The sequence below is a fragment of the Eptesicus fuscus genome, chromosome 4 (genome assembly GCF_027574615.1).
Source record: "Eptesicus fuscus isolate TK198812 chromosome 4, DD_ASM_mEF_20220401, whole genome shotgun sequence".
NCBI classification, from domain to species: domain Eukaryota; kingdom Metazoa; phylum Chordata; class Mammalia; order Chiroptera; family Vespertilionidae; genus Eptesicus; species Eptesicus fuscus.
Genome location: NC_072476.1, coordinates 88,849,611 through 88,867,243, shown reverse-complemented (window position 1 = coordinate 88,867,243; position 17,633 = coordinate 88,849,611). Strand labels below are relative to the sequence as shown.

Below are 17,633 nucleotides of genomic sequence, written 5' to 3'. Positions count from 1 at the left end.
CCAAAAACTAGTGATCAGTTTATAAAGATGATAACAGTTCTCAAAATCTACTAGTCTTCCATGAGTTTCCATGTTGAAGACTCTTCCTTCTTTGGTTTCTAAGACACACTCTTGGTTTTCTTTGAATTCTCCAAACTCTCCTTAAATATCTATCAAGTTCCTACACTGCTCTGGGCACTGTCCTAGTCGTGGCACATCTCTGTTTTAGAGTTCGTCCTCTGAGTGATTCTGTCCCCATTGTTATTCTCCTTCCCAGGACACTCTCTTCCTGAAGAGTTGAATAGGGAATCTAGATTGTCAGTCCAGATTTTCATCTTGAGCATCAGACTAGAAACCTCAACCCAGACTTTTCTCAAGGTTTATTCCTCAACATGTCAAAACTGGAACTTATGATCTTCCCCAAATCCTGTTCTTCACAAATTCCTGTAAGTTTGTGTCAGCACCGTCCAACTAATTTCCTCAATACTCCTTGATTCAACCAGAGATCTTGGCCAAATGTGTTTTAGATTATGACACTCTCCTGCTTAAGATCCGTTGGTAGAGCTACATCACTCTTAGAATAAATCGCAGCTTCTTAATACAGCCAGTCCATCCTTCCACAGTCCAACTGTGGATCTCTTCCCAAGCTCAGCCCCTACCCCACTGCCTGCCTCACTAACCTCAGCCACACTACCCATCTTTTGCTTCTTTTAACATAACTTTTAAAATAAAATAAATATTAAACAAATAGCCAATAATCCCAATTATTCATACAAACACACACACGCATTAAAGTTCTGAGGTTCTAAAAACTTGAGTTATTATAACAACTACTATACAAAGTTGGCCCAAATTATATTTTTAAAAAGAAACTTCAGTGGTGATATTAAAAATCATGCAGCTCATCTAGTGGGTTTACTATTTAAGAACTCAGCTGTCAACAACTAATTTCTCAGAATATTTTGCTTAATGTTAAGCTATAGATGTTCAAATATATCTTACTGTTAGAAAAAAAATTTCATGTAACAGATTTCTGGGAATCTGTTTTAGGATGTGCGAATAGCGAATACAAAGAAAAAAAACCTTTATAAATTCTATTCTGCATTTCCAGGTATTCTGTCGATCGACACACAGATCTGGACAGAATATTCAACATTCATTCTGGAAATGGTTCCGTTTTTACATCGAAACTTCTTGACCGAGAAACATTGCTGTGGCACAACATTACAGTGATAGCAACGGAGATCAGTAAGTCCAACCCCATACCACGCTGTCCTCGATTGACTGAGCATCCCAGCAAGGGCTGGTGAAGCATGCCCTGCTCAATACATATTGAAGGAAAGAGCCCTGTAATGATTTGCAATAATGTTTCCGCTAGACATATGTTGGTTCATTCACAAATGCAACTGTGGAAATTCAGCAGTTTAGAAACAATAAAATGGGAAAGCATCTGTGTCAGCTGGGGTTGAACTGGTACATGTTGGATTCGACTTCAAAAAGCTTATAAACCAGAATATTGCAGAATCAGCTGAAAAAAAATGAGCTGCTTAAAATGGTTAGACATGGGGGGGAGAGGGAAGGGATCAAATATATTCTGAAAAGTAGGCATTGTTTGGAAGTTTCTTGGTTATTCATCCTCTAATTTTCTATTTTTCAATTGTTACAGAATTAAGAGATATAAATTTTAACTTTCCCATGGTACACCAAATGAGCAGCACAATAAAGTGTTTAGAATGAATTTTATGGCAGTCGCTATGAAATTTAAGGCAAAGAAAATCAGTGCCAAAGGAAGGCTTCAAATAAAATGATTATACACAGTGAACATTGTGCAATGCAAACACAATGTGTAGGACTAAGTGCATGGAAAAAAAGTGATCTTGAAAAATATTACTTAAGTGTTTAAAAATAGGCTTCTACTAAATTATGGCACATTTTTTAGTTTTTGTTTTTTTACTTAGTATAAAAATTTTATTTTAAAAAATTTAACTCAGTTGGGTGTCTGGTGTGAAACATTCCATATCGAATGGTATATTACAGTAGCATCCTTTGTCAGCATAACTTATGAGATTTGAGTGGCTGAAGGATATTGAGTAGAAAAATAAATAACCAATATGGGTAAAATGAAGCATTGTTTTTTTATAGCGATGAAAATTCCTCATTATAAATTTGTTACGGTAGTATTTGCTCTTCAGAATTTACGTGGAGGGACTAATGTGGATACCAATGATAGGCCACATTTAAAGCTTTGAAATTAAGAAATCATTTCACACCAAAAAGTACCATTTTTCTATAACATCAGGAATTTTTTAAGCTTTGTGCCTAAAATGTTCTGTTTTTATGATTTACAGTTTCTACAATATATTTGAAATCACTAGTGATAAAGACCTTTCAAAACTTCACCTTCAGCAGCTCTGACTTTGGAAGAATAGTGAGCGCAAAATGTTAGACACAAAGGAGCTTAAAAATTGCCCTTCTTAACTACCTTTTTTGTATGCAAAACCAAGAGCTTAAATCCAAGTCACTTACTCCTACTCCAAGGCCTTTGCACCTGCTATGTCCTCTATCCAGAGAGCCAGAAATATTCACATGGTTTAATCCTTTTATTCATTCATGTCTGTACAAATGGCATCTCATCAGAGAAGCCATCCCTGGTCATTCCATTCAAAGTAACACATCCATCTCTCTCCAACTCCTTTTCCCTGTTTAATTTCTCCATAGCATTTACCATCTGACACATTATATTTTTATATGTTCACAGTTTGCTACCCGCACTAGAATAGAGCTTCAGGAAGCAGGATCTTTGTTCGGTTCCCCATGTGTTCCAGCACTCCAAATAGTGGCTGGCACAAATTAGATATTAGATGCTCACTAAATATTTATCAAGTGAATGAACAAATAGACATATGAGCAAAGTGAAAGAAGAAAGCTGAGGTGAGATACTCCGACTTCTGATTCTTAGACCAGGGACCAGTCTACTGCACTACCCAGGAGATTGCCATGGAAGACAACCAGAGAGTTTGTTGATCTCAGGTCTTCAAATATTGCTGCTGCTCTATCATCCACTATGAACAGCCTGGGCATTGGAGTCAGACAGACCCAAATCTGAATCTAAGCTCTACTCCTTTCTGTCTCTGGGCAAATTACCTAACCTCTCTGTGCCTCCGTTTCCTCACCTATAGAAGGGGGGCAGTAGTCTCAGAAATTTGCACAGATTAAGTAAGATAATGTAGCCAAGTGCTTAGCACAATGTCTAGCTCTTACTCAGCACTCAAACTAAAAAACTAAGATAATAGCAATCACTCATCCCCCCACCCCACGACCGCTTGTCCACATTTCCCTACCTGCCTGCTTCCTTGGCTTCCTTTAAAATCTGGCTCTAGAGGGCCTCTGTAGGGTAGCTTTTCTTTATACTCTGATGTTTATTACCCAATTATACTCCATCAACACATGTAGCTGTGTGTCCCAGGTATCTCTATCAAGTGTACCTAATGGACCAGAAGTACCAAATGATCTAATTCTACTTTTTTGTGACTACATTGGTACTGAATGCTCTCTGGTACTCACAGCAGCCTTGGGGAGTCTGTGTATGAATGAGAAAGAAGGAGTGAGTGACTGTTGTCTAAAAGGGACTGGTGACCAACATATAAATGTCTCTTCCTTTCGTTTTGGCATGTTGCAGATAATCCAAAGCAGAGCAGCCGAGTACCTCTCTATATTAAAGTTCTAGATGTCAATGACAACGCCCCAGAATTTGCTGAATTCTATGAAACCTTTGTCTGTGAAAAGGCAAAAGCAGATCAGGTGAGTTTCATACGAAAGTAAATTAATTTAGTCCGATTTATTTAGATCCTCTAATAATTCAGATGATAAACAGAACCAAGGGCCAGTTTTGAATTATCTATGAGGTGAATGCTAACAAAATTAATACTATAAGTAAGAACCAGGATGAATGTTTAACTTGCATAAGAGAAAAAACACTTTTTAAGAACTGGAAGTTCATCAGTCTCAAAGTCTGATGCTGATTCCAAATTTAAGGTTTCATTAAAGTAGATTAGTCACAGTTTTATTGGAAAAATCTTTATTGGTAAGCAGATAGTTTTAATTACCATACATATTGGAAAGTAATCACTAGAACATATTTTACAAACTCCTATGATGCATAGTTCCACTCACTTACATTGCCCATCTGTACAAGTAATACACATTCATGAGTGCTTTACACATGTCCCCATCTGAAATAGGTCTTTTCTGCCAGTGATATAGAAATTATGTTTCAGTTTGTCAAAATAGAAGTGCACTTTTAAAATGCATGCTAACGTGGGCAGCTGAAGTTATGTGTTTTATGTACCGATTTTCTTTTTAACTTTTTTGCAAGTTGATGGCTTTTGTATATGCCCAGATTGCATTTCTAAGCAGGCTGGCCAACGGTTGCCTCCATGTCCTTAACTTACAATGTTGTCACAGATCATTGTGATATTGTAGAGCTTTGTATCACCCTAGAGCTGATGTCTCTCCACCCAGGTGACTTTTGTCCCTCAGGGGGCATTTAGCAATGTCTGGGGCATTTTTTAAAAAATATATTTTATTGATTTTTTTTTACAGAGAGGAAGGGAGAGGGATAGAGAGTTAGAAACATCGATGAGAGAGAAACATCGATCAGCTGCCTCCTGCACACCCCCTACTGGGGATGTGCCTGCAACCAAGGTACATGCCCTTGACCAGAATCGAACCTGGGACCCCTTAGTCTGCAGGCTGACGCTCTATCCACTGAGCCAAACCGGCCAGGGCTGTCTGGGGCATTTTTGATCATCACAAGGAAGAGGGTGCTACTGGTATCTAGTGGGAGGAGGCCAGGCTTGCTGCTAACTTCCTACAGGACAGCCTCACCTCCGGGATTTGCCCTGCTATAGCTATTTCCAACCCATTAGTTCTTTCATAGAGTGGACTCATTGTAAACTTTATAGAGGCTATCATTTTTTAAATTAAAACTAGAGCAATTTACTGCAACACTGTAGGAAACACGTTAAGTTACAAAACTTTCTGACAGCGTTGTGGTTTGGGTTTCAGTTGATTCAGACCCTCCGAGCTGTTGACAAGGATGACCCTCAGAGCGGGCACCAATTCTCCTTCTATTTGGCCCCGGAAGCAGCCAGTGGCTCCAACTTTACCGTCCATGACAACAAAGGTAAATGAGCCCAAGTGACTTTCTCTATCTCTCTACTGACACCTGCACCTATGTCCACCTATTCCCCTCCCAACTGACCCACTACGTGAGGCGGTATCCACATGCACTCACCAATTTGCTTTCCTGTTCCAGACAACACAGCGGGAATCTTAACACGGAAAAATGGCTACAATAGACACGAGATGAGCACCTATCTCCTGCCTGTGGTCATTTCAGACAACGACCACCCAGTGCAAAGCAGCACGGGGACAGTGACTGTCCGGGTCTGTGCATGTGACCACCATGGGAACATGCAGTCCTGCCACGCGGAGGCCCTCGTCCACCCCACGGGCCTGAGCACAGGGGCTCTGGTGGCCATCCTGCTGTGCATCGTGATCCTACTAGGTAAACTGCTTCTCCCTGCATCCTCTCTCCCCATGCTGAGGGGCACACTCTCTTACTGTGACACTCTATCCACCTCCCCCCTTAAGGCATACAGCCTGATCTAGGTGAGTAGAGTTATATGCTGAGAATCTGTGTTGTTCAACCATGAACTAGCTTTTGCTTGAATATGGCTTTGGGGAATGAGCAGATGTGGAACTTGCCTGTGTTTTTACCTACCCAGGGAGCCACTGAACCAAAGAATCTCTTACCTATCAGACTGGGACTGAATCTCAGGGGCGATGTGAGGGCAGCATAAATATGCCCTCTTCATTTCATTTGTTGGTTAATATTTAACCTGACAATTGTTAAATTTTAAAGAATGAAAGTCATCCGACATGGAGTATCTGATGAGGGCCCATTCTATGAAGGTCAAGTTTAAAAATCAATGGGAAACTGGAAAGAGGAAGGCAATGACTTTTTCTCTCTCATACAGGAAAATAAAAAGCAAATAAATTTTCTCTAACCCAGCAAACTTAAACCCATTTAAATAACAACCTTCTTAGCATTGCTCTATAATTGCCATGCGTAATATCTATTATTTCTCAGACTCTCGATAATAAAGAACTTCTGTGACCAAGGAAATAAACCTGGGACCTAAAAGATATAAATGTAAGGAAAGCAAAAATCAAGGTGTAACAATAATTCAAATGAAAATTTTTACCCCCGACCAACACATTAAGCACATAAGCTGAGCTCAAAGTGATCCAGCAGCACCTTGACTGTTGTGAACTAAGAAATCAAATATTAGCTAATGCAACACTTCCAAAAATAAAACTTAGATTTGTATAGCTTGCTACACAATGGGAAAAGAAAAGTAAGAATTTAGAGTTAACCTGGATTACACTGGGGGGGGGGGGGGGGGGGGGGTGTTGACAGTACAGTGACTTTGAGAAGAGCAAAGCAAGACCTACATTTCTCCAAGAAGAGAATGAGAATGCCTAGGGATCTCTGCTCAAGAGCTTCACATTCCAGATCAGCTTTGCTAATTATAACAGAAGCCTTGAAACTCAGCTACAGAACTGTGATTCTCTTTGTCATCTAATCTTTGGGGGAAGTATTTTAAGATATGAGGATAAATAAAAACGACAGTATGCAAAGACAAATCAGTGCTTCCAATGGTGAGCCTGTAAAAACTGTTTTTGGAAGAGAAGAATATGAATAGTTTTAATTTTTTTATTTCTTAAAAGAGGTTATTTTTAGAAGGGCTGGATGGGCAGGTAGAATTCCATGGACTCTTTTATGGTCTATGGAAGGAGAGTGATTCTTATCTCTAGAGGTGATTCTTCCTTTCCCTCATCACCTACCCATTTTCTCCTTCCCCTTTTCTTCCTCCTGACCCTCCCTTTTCATCCCTTCCCTCCACTAAATTCACTATCTCCTCATTACTTCTAATTTGCCTCAGTGCCTCCCACATCTTGTCTAATCTCTTCAGCATTCTATACTCGTTAAAAAAGAAGAAAAATGGGATTTAACCTTTAATTAGGCTCACTTCATGAGCTAGACACTGAGCAAAATACTTTCCAAATGTCTTTCTCACTTAATCCTCAGCATCATCTGGCAATATATTCATCTGCATCTTAAATATGAAAACTGAGGCTCCAAGATGTGCAGTCACACAGCTAACAGGTGATAGAACTAAGTTCCAAACTCAGGTCTTGTCCCTGCGAGCCTTGTGCTTCCACATGGCACTCTCCTTTCTTTGTGACCTTACGGAATGCAAGGTAACTTCTAGGCTGAAAGAGAGCCAGAAGTGAAGAGACAGATGAAGAAAGTGGAAGTAAACCTGAGAGTTTGCAAGAGAAAGAAAGCCAAATAGGAGGGGATCTTCAGTCAAGAAAGTGGATCAGGTGGCATCTATTGTTTTATTTACAAAAACAAACAGTAAAACAACCACTCATTTCGTGTCTCTATGGTTCTTTAGAATTTGCAAAACATTCACATATATTAACTCATTCCTGACAACAACATTGGGCATTATGATATTGCTTCTCTTTTCAGAGAAGGAAACAGAGTTAGACAAGTCAAATCCTTTAAGTAAACCTGATCCCAATGACTTGCTACTTTCTAAGTTATATGATGAGATTTGAGCACAAATTTGTCCACGGGTCTCCTCCTCCAAAATAATGTTATTACTGTCTTCTGCCCAAAGGAGTAGGGGAAGGGGGAGGCTCAGTGACTGGGAAGGGCACCTCCTTGGTCAATTACTCGCTCAGAACTTTTTTGCTCCATGTGCTTAGATCACACGTTTTCCATTTATAAAAGTTAGCTTTGGAAAGCTCTCTCTTCTTGACAGTTATACTATCAAGAAATTCTGCTCAGATGTGCCTCAGGCTACTAAGAAAAGATCTAGGCAGTAATAGCTGTAGGAGAATTAGGCAGTGAATAAATGCCTTTGAATGACTGGATATGTCCTCTCTCTCCTAGACAGCTGCACTTTTAGGTACACATAGGACTAAAATAAAAGATGTAGGCAGCTTAAACTGGGGAAGAATTAGGAAGTGATAAATGCCTGCCTCCAATGATGGAACAAATCCATGGACATCAGAGTTTAATTCTCTGAGAGTGAGTTAGCTTGATGCTATTCTCTAATCCCAAAGGCTGTTTTTACTCACAACCTTCTGTTTTGCAAATCCATGTCACTGGTCACTCTGCAAGTCAGTATAGAAAGATAGATTGTGAGCATCCCTTTGGCTGAAACCCTGCAATTTCTACTCATCCAGACCCCAGAGTAAAGTGAAGGCATACAGAAGCACCCACAACCCCACATGAAGTGGCCCTTCCCTACTGCTCTCTTCTCCCGGCTCCCGCTGGTCCAGCCACAGGGTCTCCTAGCTGTTCCTCAAACACTCCAGACACACTCCCTCTCCAGGGCCTTCTAGCTCTGACCTCTTCACCAGAGGAGAGCTCCTTGGATGATTCCTCATGTCTTTGCTCAAATGTCACTTTCTCGATGGTGCAATCTACCCCCAAAATAGACAGCCCCTCAAACATGCATGGAAGCACTCCCATCCTCCTGACTCTGCTCTACTTATCACCTTTTTAGTAATTTCCTTATTTATTATGCACATTGTTTATTTTCTGTCTCCCTCTACCACCACCACCTGCCCACCTTAGGACGGAGGTCTTGATCAATTTTTTTATTGATAGTGCCAAAAACTGAACCTGACACAGAGTAGGCACGACATAAATATTTATTGAATGAATGAATAAATAAATACCCTGAATGGACATGACAAATGGGGCATCAAAATACTCTCTGACAGCAAAAGAGAATGTATACAATGACACATCTGAGAAAGGCAAAATTGTATAGCCTTGAGAAATGATCTGTAATCCAAACATGTGCCAAAGCATGGTACAGTATGGGCTTTTTCATCTGGCTGACCTGGATTTCAACTGCTTGTACGTGTGACATCTCTACATCTTAGCTTCCTTATGTAAAATGGAGTTAATAATGATAGTACCTCGGGCTCCCTTCCCTCCACTAAATTCGCTGTCTCCTCATCACATAGGGCTACTTTTGTAGGGCTATTATGATAATTAAATGAGATCGGTATGTAAAGCACTTAGCCCAGTGCTGGACACATAGAACTCTCTCAATAGGTGACCAATCATCAGTACTATTAACATCTAAAATGTTAATGTACAGACACAATGTGTGCATGTATCCATTATTATATAGGTAGATACAAATATCCATCAATTGTTCTTTAATTTTATTTTTATTTTATTTTACTGGGGTGACATTAGTCAACATGAACATATAGGTTTCATATGTGGATTAGTAATTTACAAAATCTGCATAAAGAACCATGTGCTCACCACCCAAAGTCAAATCTTCTCCTGTCACCTCATATTAGGACCCCTTTCTACCCACACCCCCCTCCCTCTGGCAACCACCGCACTGCTGTGTGTGTTCTTAATGCGATAATTCAATTTTCATGGCTTATTAAAAAACGGATCCATGTTATGGATGACAGAATAAAGAGATGTTACTGGTACTTCCTGTAATAAAGTCCCCTGCACAAACCCAGTTTAACAAGGCATGTTCTGCCCTGGGTAGCTGTTTTCTCTCTAAGCTGTTGCTATGTTTTTATTTTCCCACCCATATGTCCATTTGCAGATGTGTGTCTCTACAGGTAGCCAGCTGTGTTCTAGCCAGCCAGCTGGGAAGAAACATCAGGAGCTATTTAAACACAACGCTTCCTTCGTCTCTAATTTGACTTAGGAGGAAAAATCAAAAGACTGACTATCCAGGCAATAAGCTTGCAGAACGTGAATCTTTGAAAGAATTTTTTTTTTCCGTCCCCACTTAAATGTGTGCATTTTGTTTAGCTTGAACAGAAATAATCTGGTATGTGTATTACCTGACCCCTTCGAATGGGCTGATGGTGAAATCCAAAGTGGCTTTCTGAATTGTCTCTGGGTCCCTCCAGGTATTATCTGTCATATTCCCTCAGATGTGGGAGAGGTATGCAAATATTCACATCTCCACTTCGGGCTTTAAACTAATTTTACACTCTTCTCGGGAAAACAAAAAAGAAAGCACAGTGCAAACGTTATTTTAGATGTGGAGTTATGCAAACCCCTCCACACGTTGGGAAGGTGCCAGCCTTGTGCTTTTAAGCAGATTCAGAGCGTTTTCGGTGTTCAGCATAATTTGCACTCTTACCGCAGTCCTCTCACGCCGGCTGAGCTTTCTTCTTTATTAGCATTTTCTCTTTTTCCTTACCTCGAAACCAGTCCGTCATTTCAAAGCAAAAAGGACCTACTGACAAAATCTGGCAACGTCTTATCCTCTGCTTAAATGGTACCCTTCTTTCAAAATATTTCCCCCCCTCCCCCCGTTTCTTTGGGGTCCTCGCTTTGATCCTGCACGAAGGCAAAATGCACGCTTCAGGAAGTGAAAGCTGAGTCTGCACTTTTCCTAGAGGACTTTGCACACTTGCCCGTGGGAGCGCAGGGCTCCTCCCGGCTGGCACTGGGTGGCACATTAACCTCCCCTCCCCTTGCTGTTTTGTTTCTGCTTCCAGTGACCGTGGCGCTGTTCGCCGCCCTGCGGCGGCAGCGGAAGAAGGAGCCCCTGATCATTTCCAAAGAGGACATCAGAGACAACGTGGTCAGCTACAACGACGAGGGTGGCGGCGAGGAGGACACCCAGGCCTTCGACATCGGCACCCTGAGGAACCCCGAGGCCATCGAGGACAGCAAACTGCGCAGGGACATCGCGCCCGAGGCCCTTTTCCTGCCCCGGCGGACTCCGGCCGCTCGAGATAACACCGACGTCCGCGATTTCATCAGCCAGAGGTTGAAGGAGAATGACACGGACCCCGCGGCCCCGCCCTACGACTCCCTGGCCACCTACGCCTACGAGGGCACCGGCTCGGTGGCCGCCTCCCTGAGCTCGCTGGAGTCGGTGACCACGGAGGGAGACCAGGACTACGACTACCTGAGTGACTGGGGCCCCCGCTTCAAGAAGCTCGCGGACCTGTACGGAGGGGCCGACAGCGACAAGGACTCCTAACCTGTGGCCTTGCTCCGTGAAGGGTTCCCTGGTCCCGCCCGTTTCAGAAAAGCCCACGGCTGCCGTCGTGTGGATCCCACGGCAGAGACCTTTTTCTAGTACACTTTTATGAGCTTCCAAGAGGCAAATGTTTATTTTTTAGTGCATCCCAGCTAACCATGTCGGCCCAGCAGGCTCCGTGCTGGAGGGGAGGATGGAGGGCAGTGCCGGGGGGGGGGGGCCCCCCCGCGTTCCCGGCGGGAAGTGTGGACCCTGATCATCCCACCCACCGGCCTTGGCCTTCTGTGCGCCGCCCATGGACTCAGGTCAGCTGACTGCTCTGACTCCGCCTTTCCATGCTCACGGGATGAAGGACTGTTCTTTAAGGATAAAAATATAGTTTTAGTAAAAGAAATAAGGGGAGGGACGACCGTGACGTTGTGCCCGGTTATCTCGGCTCACCAGGAGACAAGGAACTATATATATATATATATATATGGGTGTGTGTTTCTGTCGCAATGAATTTAAAATGGCATTTGCCCATCCTGTTTGTTCTTCAAGAACTTTTTCTGACACCAGTGACTATTCTAAGCATGATATCCACCAGTGTTTTGAGGTTCTCCTTCCTCTCAAGGAATAGGAGCAAATTAAATAGCGACATTCAAAAACAACCAAAAAAAAAAAATAAGTAAGACCTCATTCCTTACCACTAACTCATAATTTGTTATATATTAGCCATGTAGAAGTTTGCCCTTGTACCTTAGAAGGGAAAATTGAAAATAGCTAATAATATTAACAAAGGAAATATTTAGCGTATTTTAAAATCTGGGCCACCAAATGTACCGCAGATCACTTGAATTTTTTCCAACCGTCAGTAGGTTAATTACAAATAAGTCTAATTGTTTAAAAGTTCTTGAAGGAACTTTTCTGAGATAAATTTTAACTTCTTGTCTGTAGTTGTCGTCAGTATTATTCTAATATATACTTGAAAGTAGCAGTGTGAGGTACAATAATTCATGTTCTTCAGATACTTCTTACTAAATTAAGTTGCATTAGTAAAGGTAGATTAAATAAAACTTAAATCCCACTCAGAGTTTAATGGGGTGGTAAGAGCCAGCCACACTTGAACCTGACACCCTGTCCTTCACATCCGGAAACACCTATATATTTATATAACGTGATAGATATAGATGAACGTTGAAATCATGGTGAAAACCTACATATGACATGCTTGGAAGACGCTTACAAAGGGAAAAGTTGGATTCCCTACAACAAGAGTGTTTAAGATTAAAATTAAAATGATAGTTGGCTTTCAAAAGCATTAATATTTTTTCATTGTTTTTAACTTTATTTCCATGGCAACTTTGCTCTCTTTGTCTTTGAACAATGATAAAGTAATGGTCTCAAATGATGACAGAAGATAATGTACAATCCATCCAAATCTATTATTTCTCTAATTATGCAATTAGCATCATAGTTATTATCCAGAAGACCTAACCGAACTGAACTATTCCTTTTGGCAGGTTCAAATCATTTATTTCATGTGGCTGTTCTAATGACTTTTATCATTAGAATCTTCATGGGCAGTCATCAGAAATTTCCAAAGTACTGTAATGAAAACATCCTTATTTTGAAAACTTAAAAACAAAACAGGCTCTATATATATATATGAATATGCTGACTTCAATTATTAATCTTAGAGATTTATTTTCAATTAATGTTAATTTTCTACAGATAATCTTAGTGTCATATCCATTTGGGGATAATGTCATATCAGCACATAATTTCTATTTGAAAATACACTGTCATTTAGTCAAGTTTTAAATAGACATATTACCCAGGAAGTAAAGATGGCACCTTTAAAATTAGAGAAATGTAGCATTTTGGATTACCCATTTAGAGTGAAAAATTTTTACAACCATGTTATTCCTTCTGTTTCCTGAATGTTTTCCTATTTTGTAAAGTACTTCCCTGTATACTAACAACTATTTCATGTTTAGGTTAGTTCCTGTTTTTATGGTTTTCTTTTCCTAGTTACACACACATAGGAATGCAAACAAAATACTACAGGAGGGTTTCCTTGTAATGAAATGACACATATCATAGTCATAGGTAAGCACTGGAAAAAGGTAGCTTAGTAAAGTTAATTAATAAGAATTAGTTATCTATAGCAATAGACCAGCACCTTAATCACAAGACTTACTGTAAAATTGAAGAGTTCCTATCATTATGTTTTATGTCATGTAACAAATTGAATCAAGAAAGTTCTATAAAAAGAAAACTATCAGCAGAAGTCTTCCTTTTGAACTTTTGGCATTAATTGAAAAGTCTGAGGGCTGACACTAGCAACTTCCAATATTTAAGGGTAAGGTTTACTCTTTCCTCATAAGTGATAGTAAGTAGTTCTGTAGTGGAATATTTGAGATGTAAGTGGCCAGATATGTTATCCCATCCTAAAGATGATACAGTCAGTGTACCAAGAACAGGTGAATATGACTAAATAGTGAAATAACTATTTAATCTCTTACCACAGAAGCTGATGATGAAGTGAAAGTCTAAGAAATTGGATAATTTGAGACTGGAGCTGAATATTTAGCAGTAGGGTCCTGTTAGTATCAAGGCAGAGTACTATTTTCCTACCATTAAGACTCTTTGACATCATGGAAACAATAAGAACCACAATTCCATTATTCCACCCAGGTCTAATTTCCTTCCCACCAAAACATCAGGTCAAGGACGAGGAGCAACACAACTGATCACTGGAGAAAAAAAATTAAAATCTTTCAGCTCACTTTTCACATTGTCTCTGTCCTGATATTAGATGTTTAGGATGAGAAGTATGAAAAATAGAAAGAGGTAAAATTTTAATATTTTCTTTAATTACTGAGAAACTAAAATTCAGTCAATATAAGCAGACTGCTTTTATAGGTTGTTTCTGGAACTTTGAGGTCTTTCTGAGCGTCCCCCCTCCCCCCGCCCCATTCAAAGGGGAGAATTTCTTTAAACCACAAAGATGTTCACTGGAGTAAACTGACATTTTAAAAACATTCAGCCATTATGCATACATTCAAAGCCCCTTCACTTCATGGCCACTTTCTCCTGAAAGGCCTAGAATATATTTGTCCCCAAATAAGAAACTAAATCTAATGGGGGAGAAGAAAAGATGGCTCCATAGAACCATAAGAGAGGGGATCTAGGCACAGTAAATATCTTTTTAAAGAGCTTTATGGTTTAGGTGCTTAAAGGGAGGTTCAGATTTAAATTGACTCTATTTTCTTATTTGTTTGCTTGTTTTTTATATATTTTTTTAAAATTTATTTCAGAGAGGAAGGAAGAGAGAGATAGAAACATCAATGATGAGAGAGAATCATTGATTGGCTGCCTCCTGCACGCCCCACACTGGGGATGGAGCCCACAACCCAGGCATGTGCCCTTGACCAGAATCAAACCCAGGACCCTTCATTCAGTCCATAGGCCGATGCTCTATCCACTGAGTCAAACCAGCTAGGGCAATTCTATTTTCAATTTTAACTCAGTATAAAAACTTGTGGTTGAGTTTTCATTTTCAGCTCCCAAAAAGTTGTGCAAAAAGTTCTTAAAATTGAATCTTTATCCTAGAAGCATCTCAACTTTATGGATCCAAATTAACTTTAGAATGTTTCCATTATTTTCATTGTCAATACATAAATTTTAGATATCCTGATTTGCTGAACAAGGCCTTATATCAAATGTTTTGTCTTGAAATGCATATTTTATTGGAGATAATAATGTATACACTATGATTGGGCATTCCTCACTTCTATATACTTAAGGGCCAAAAAGACTATGCAGTTGAAAAGAAAGAACAGAGTTGAATCCTGAGAACAAACTCAATATTTAAATCAGGTATAGCTAAATGTATTTTCCCCAGGAAATTTACCACCAAATAAATTATTGTATCTTCGTCACTAATTTTGAAGTAGTGTAATTACTTTGGAAGAACACTCTAGAAAGTCATGACCCCACTATTTTGCAAGGCATCCTCTGAAAAGGATCATTTTAGTGTAATTTTGTCTTTTGTGTTTTTATCTAGATGAAATCTTTTTTGAATTGTGACAGGGGATGAAAAATCTACTGCGTTTACATTAACACTACTAGTCAGCCTTCTTTATCAGATTGTAAGAGAGGAAAGATCAAGACTTTGTGTGTGGATCTTCCGGAGGATGAACTATTTTGTAAGGTCTGACAGGCAGCTTTCTTTTCCAGAGAATACAGGATCCCCGTATGGTCTCCTGAAAAGTTCAGTGCTATTACAGTTGCAGCATTTTGAATCTCCCTCTGGCATCTTTATGGAATCATTTTCTGAAGGGATAATTCTCTACTAAAATATATCAGACCCTGACCATATTTAATACCCTCTTAGAAAAGAAATACAATGACTTGCATGCTTGTTAAAAGTTAATAAAGAAATAGCTCATTTTTAAAGCCACACGTTTATGGTCTCTGCATCGTCAATTTAATTTAAGCATTGCTGAGACAATCTTTAATCTACTCCCCATTTTGTAATACCTTATTTATGATGCATTTTCATTTTTTAATTTGGGGGGAACATTAGCCCGACAGAGCCAGCAGATGAAAGTGCCGAAAGGAGGTCAGATGGACAGAGCCTTTTACCCACTGTCACAGTCAGGACCCAGGCACTTAGCTGAAGAGCCACTGGGTTATTAGATTAATTTCAAAAGAGCTTTTATGAATTACTTAATTCTTTTTCTTTCTTTCTTTCTTTTTTTTTTTTTTTAAACCCATGGACCACAAACTCAAATTTCTCTTCAAATGGGGTTAATTTGACAAATGAGGCATGGACCCAGCGTTGTGGAAAAAGTTTTCCACTATAATGAGATCTTGGTCTTTCCTGCGAGACTGTGCTATTCATGTAAATATGTCTAGAGGCACCTTCTATAAGCTTTTAGTTTTCTATGATCTGTTAGTTTAGTGTTTATTAAGGAATCAAATGTATAGAATTACGAGGCATCCAGGGGGAATGCCGTGTAGCAAACGTAAAACTGATCTTCTCGGAAGAAACACAGGAACGCTTCCAAACCACTGTACTCTTTTGTTTGTGATTATTTTCATTGCTTTGAAAGTACACTGCATAAGAATAGGCCTTATAATAAATGCTACATGCGTCTTCGGTAGTATCGAGCTAAGGCAATTTGGCTTTCTCCTACTGTGATTTGTGATTTTTCAACCCAGAAAAATCAAAGCTTTCGGGTATTGATTGTTTTTAATTAAAAACACTCCCAAGTACAAATTGAAGCCGATGCCACCCTTGAAGATTTACTGGCTGGAGTGCTCGGTTCATATCATTTTTCTCCGTATTGCTCGTGTCTTCAGCAGTGAGAACACCGGATGGAAACAGTCGCTGCTCAGCTCTCATCAACATTCCTAGTTAGGGAGATGTTCAGACGTCACAGGTTACATGAGCAAGTTTTCTGTATTAGAAGAAAGGGGTGAGACCACTACCCTTCAGCTCACTGTGGCCGGGCCTTTTGTTGTAATCCAATGGCAAGTACACACTCCTTGAAACGGCTTCTCTGATTTCCCTTTGTTTTCTTAGACGTATACATTTGAAAAGAATGCAATTTAAAAAGTGATTTCTCACAAAGAGTAAATATGCCTTTTGCAGATCAATTTTTGTAACAAGTTATTTATATGATATTACTTAATAAACTGTTTTTTTTCTAACTTGTTTTTTTTTTCAATTCTCTCAAACTGTTGTTTGTAATCAGCGTTTTTAAAATGTACACGTGGATGCACACTTTATCTTTCTGAACCTGCTGTTTTAACTTCCCAGGTAGCTAACAAAGCCAACTTGTTATATAATAATTAGCTTGTAAAACCATAGCTTCTCCCAGCCAGAAATATATATCTCGTAGGCACTGCCCTGCAAACTTCTCACTAGTGGGACAAAAACTCCTCTATTATTTATGAAATTGCTGCATTGAGAAGAAACCTGTTTATCCTCATGGTAACTGCTTTAGATTTTTCAAAAAAAAAAAAAAAGCGGTGGGGGGAAGTTCTATATTTTTGCCAATCCCAAATCTCCATCCTTTATTTTACTCCCATAAAGGCAATTGCCTAAGGACTTCAGATTTAAAAAAGAAAAAGGAAAAGCAAGAACCAAACCAGAGGGAAATAATAAAATCCATCCAGCATTCTGATACTATGAGTAAATAAAATGTTTTTTGTTTATTCAGAGCTATAATATTTTACACGCTTGTCCTTTTTTTAAGCTGCCTTCTATTTCTACAGAGGCTATTTCATAATTTTTAGGCTGGGAGAATTTATAGCTTTGCAAAGGAGATTTTCGTTTATTCATTCATGTGTTCAATACAGTGTAGGCACGCTGCTGTGTGCTGTAGAATATTCGACAGGAGCCAGATAGCTGTATTTTCCCTCCTCTCCAGAAGCTCATGGTCTAGGAAGGGCCGCCATAAGTGTATTGTAAATATTGTGAATACGTAACTATAGTACCCACCAGGAGGTGGCCTGGAAGTGTCTTCA

At 39.7% G+C, this 17,633-nt stretch overlaps 1 protein-coding gene across 2 annotated transcripts in view; it reads left to right on the top strand.

The window, feature by feature from the left end:
- Positions 1-11,152, top strand: part of CDH6 (cadherin 6) — a 49,589-nt gene extending 38,437 nt beyond the window's left edge. For both annotated transcript variants that reach the window (XM_028139414.2, XM_054714314.1), the window contains 5 exons: positions 1,091-1,227; positions 3,659-3,780; positions 5,047-5,164; positions 5,297-5,548; positions 10,621-11,152. In XM_028139414.2, coding sequence (XP_027995215.2) covers positions 1,091-1,227; positions 3,659-3,780; positions 5,047-5,164; positions 5,297-5,548; positions 10,621-11,111 — 1,120 coding nt within the window. In that variant the 3' untranslated portion in view covers positions 11,112-11,152. The remainder of the gene's footprint in view (positions 1-1,090; positions 1,228-3,658; positions 3,781-5,046; positions 5,165-5,296; positions 5,549-10,620) is intronic.
- Positions 11,153-17,633: the final 6,481 nt, after the last annotated feature.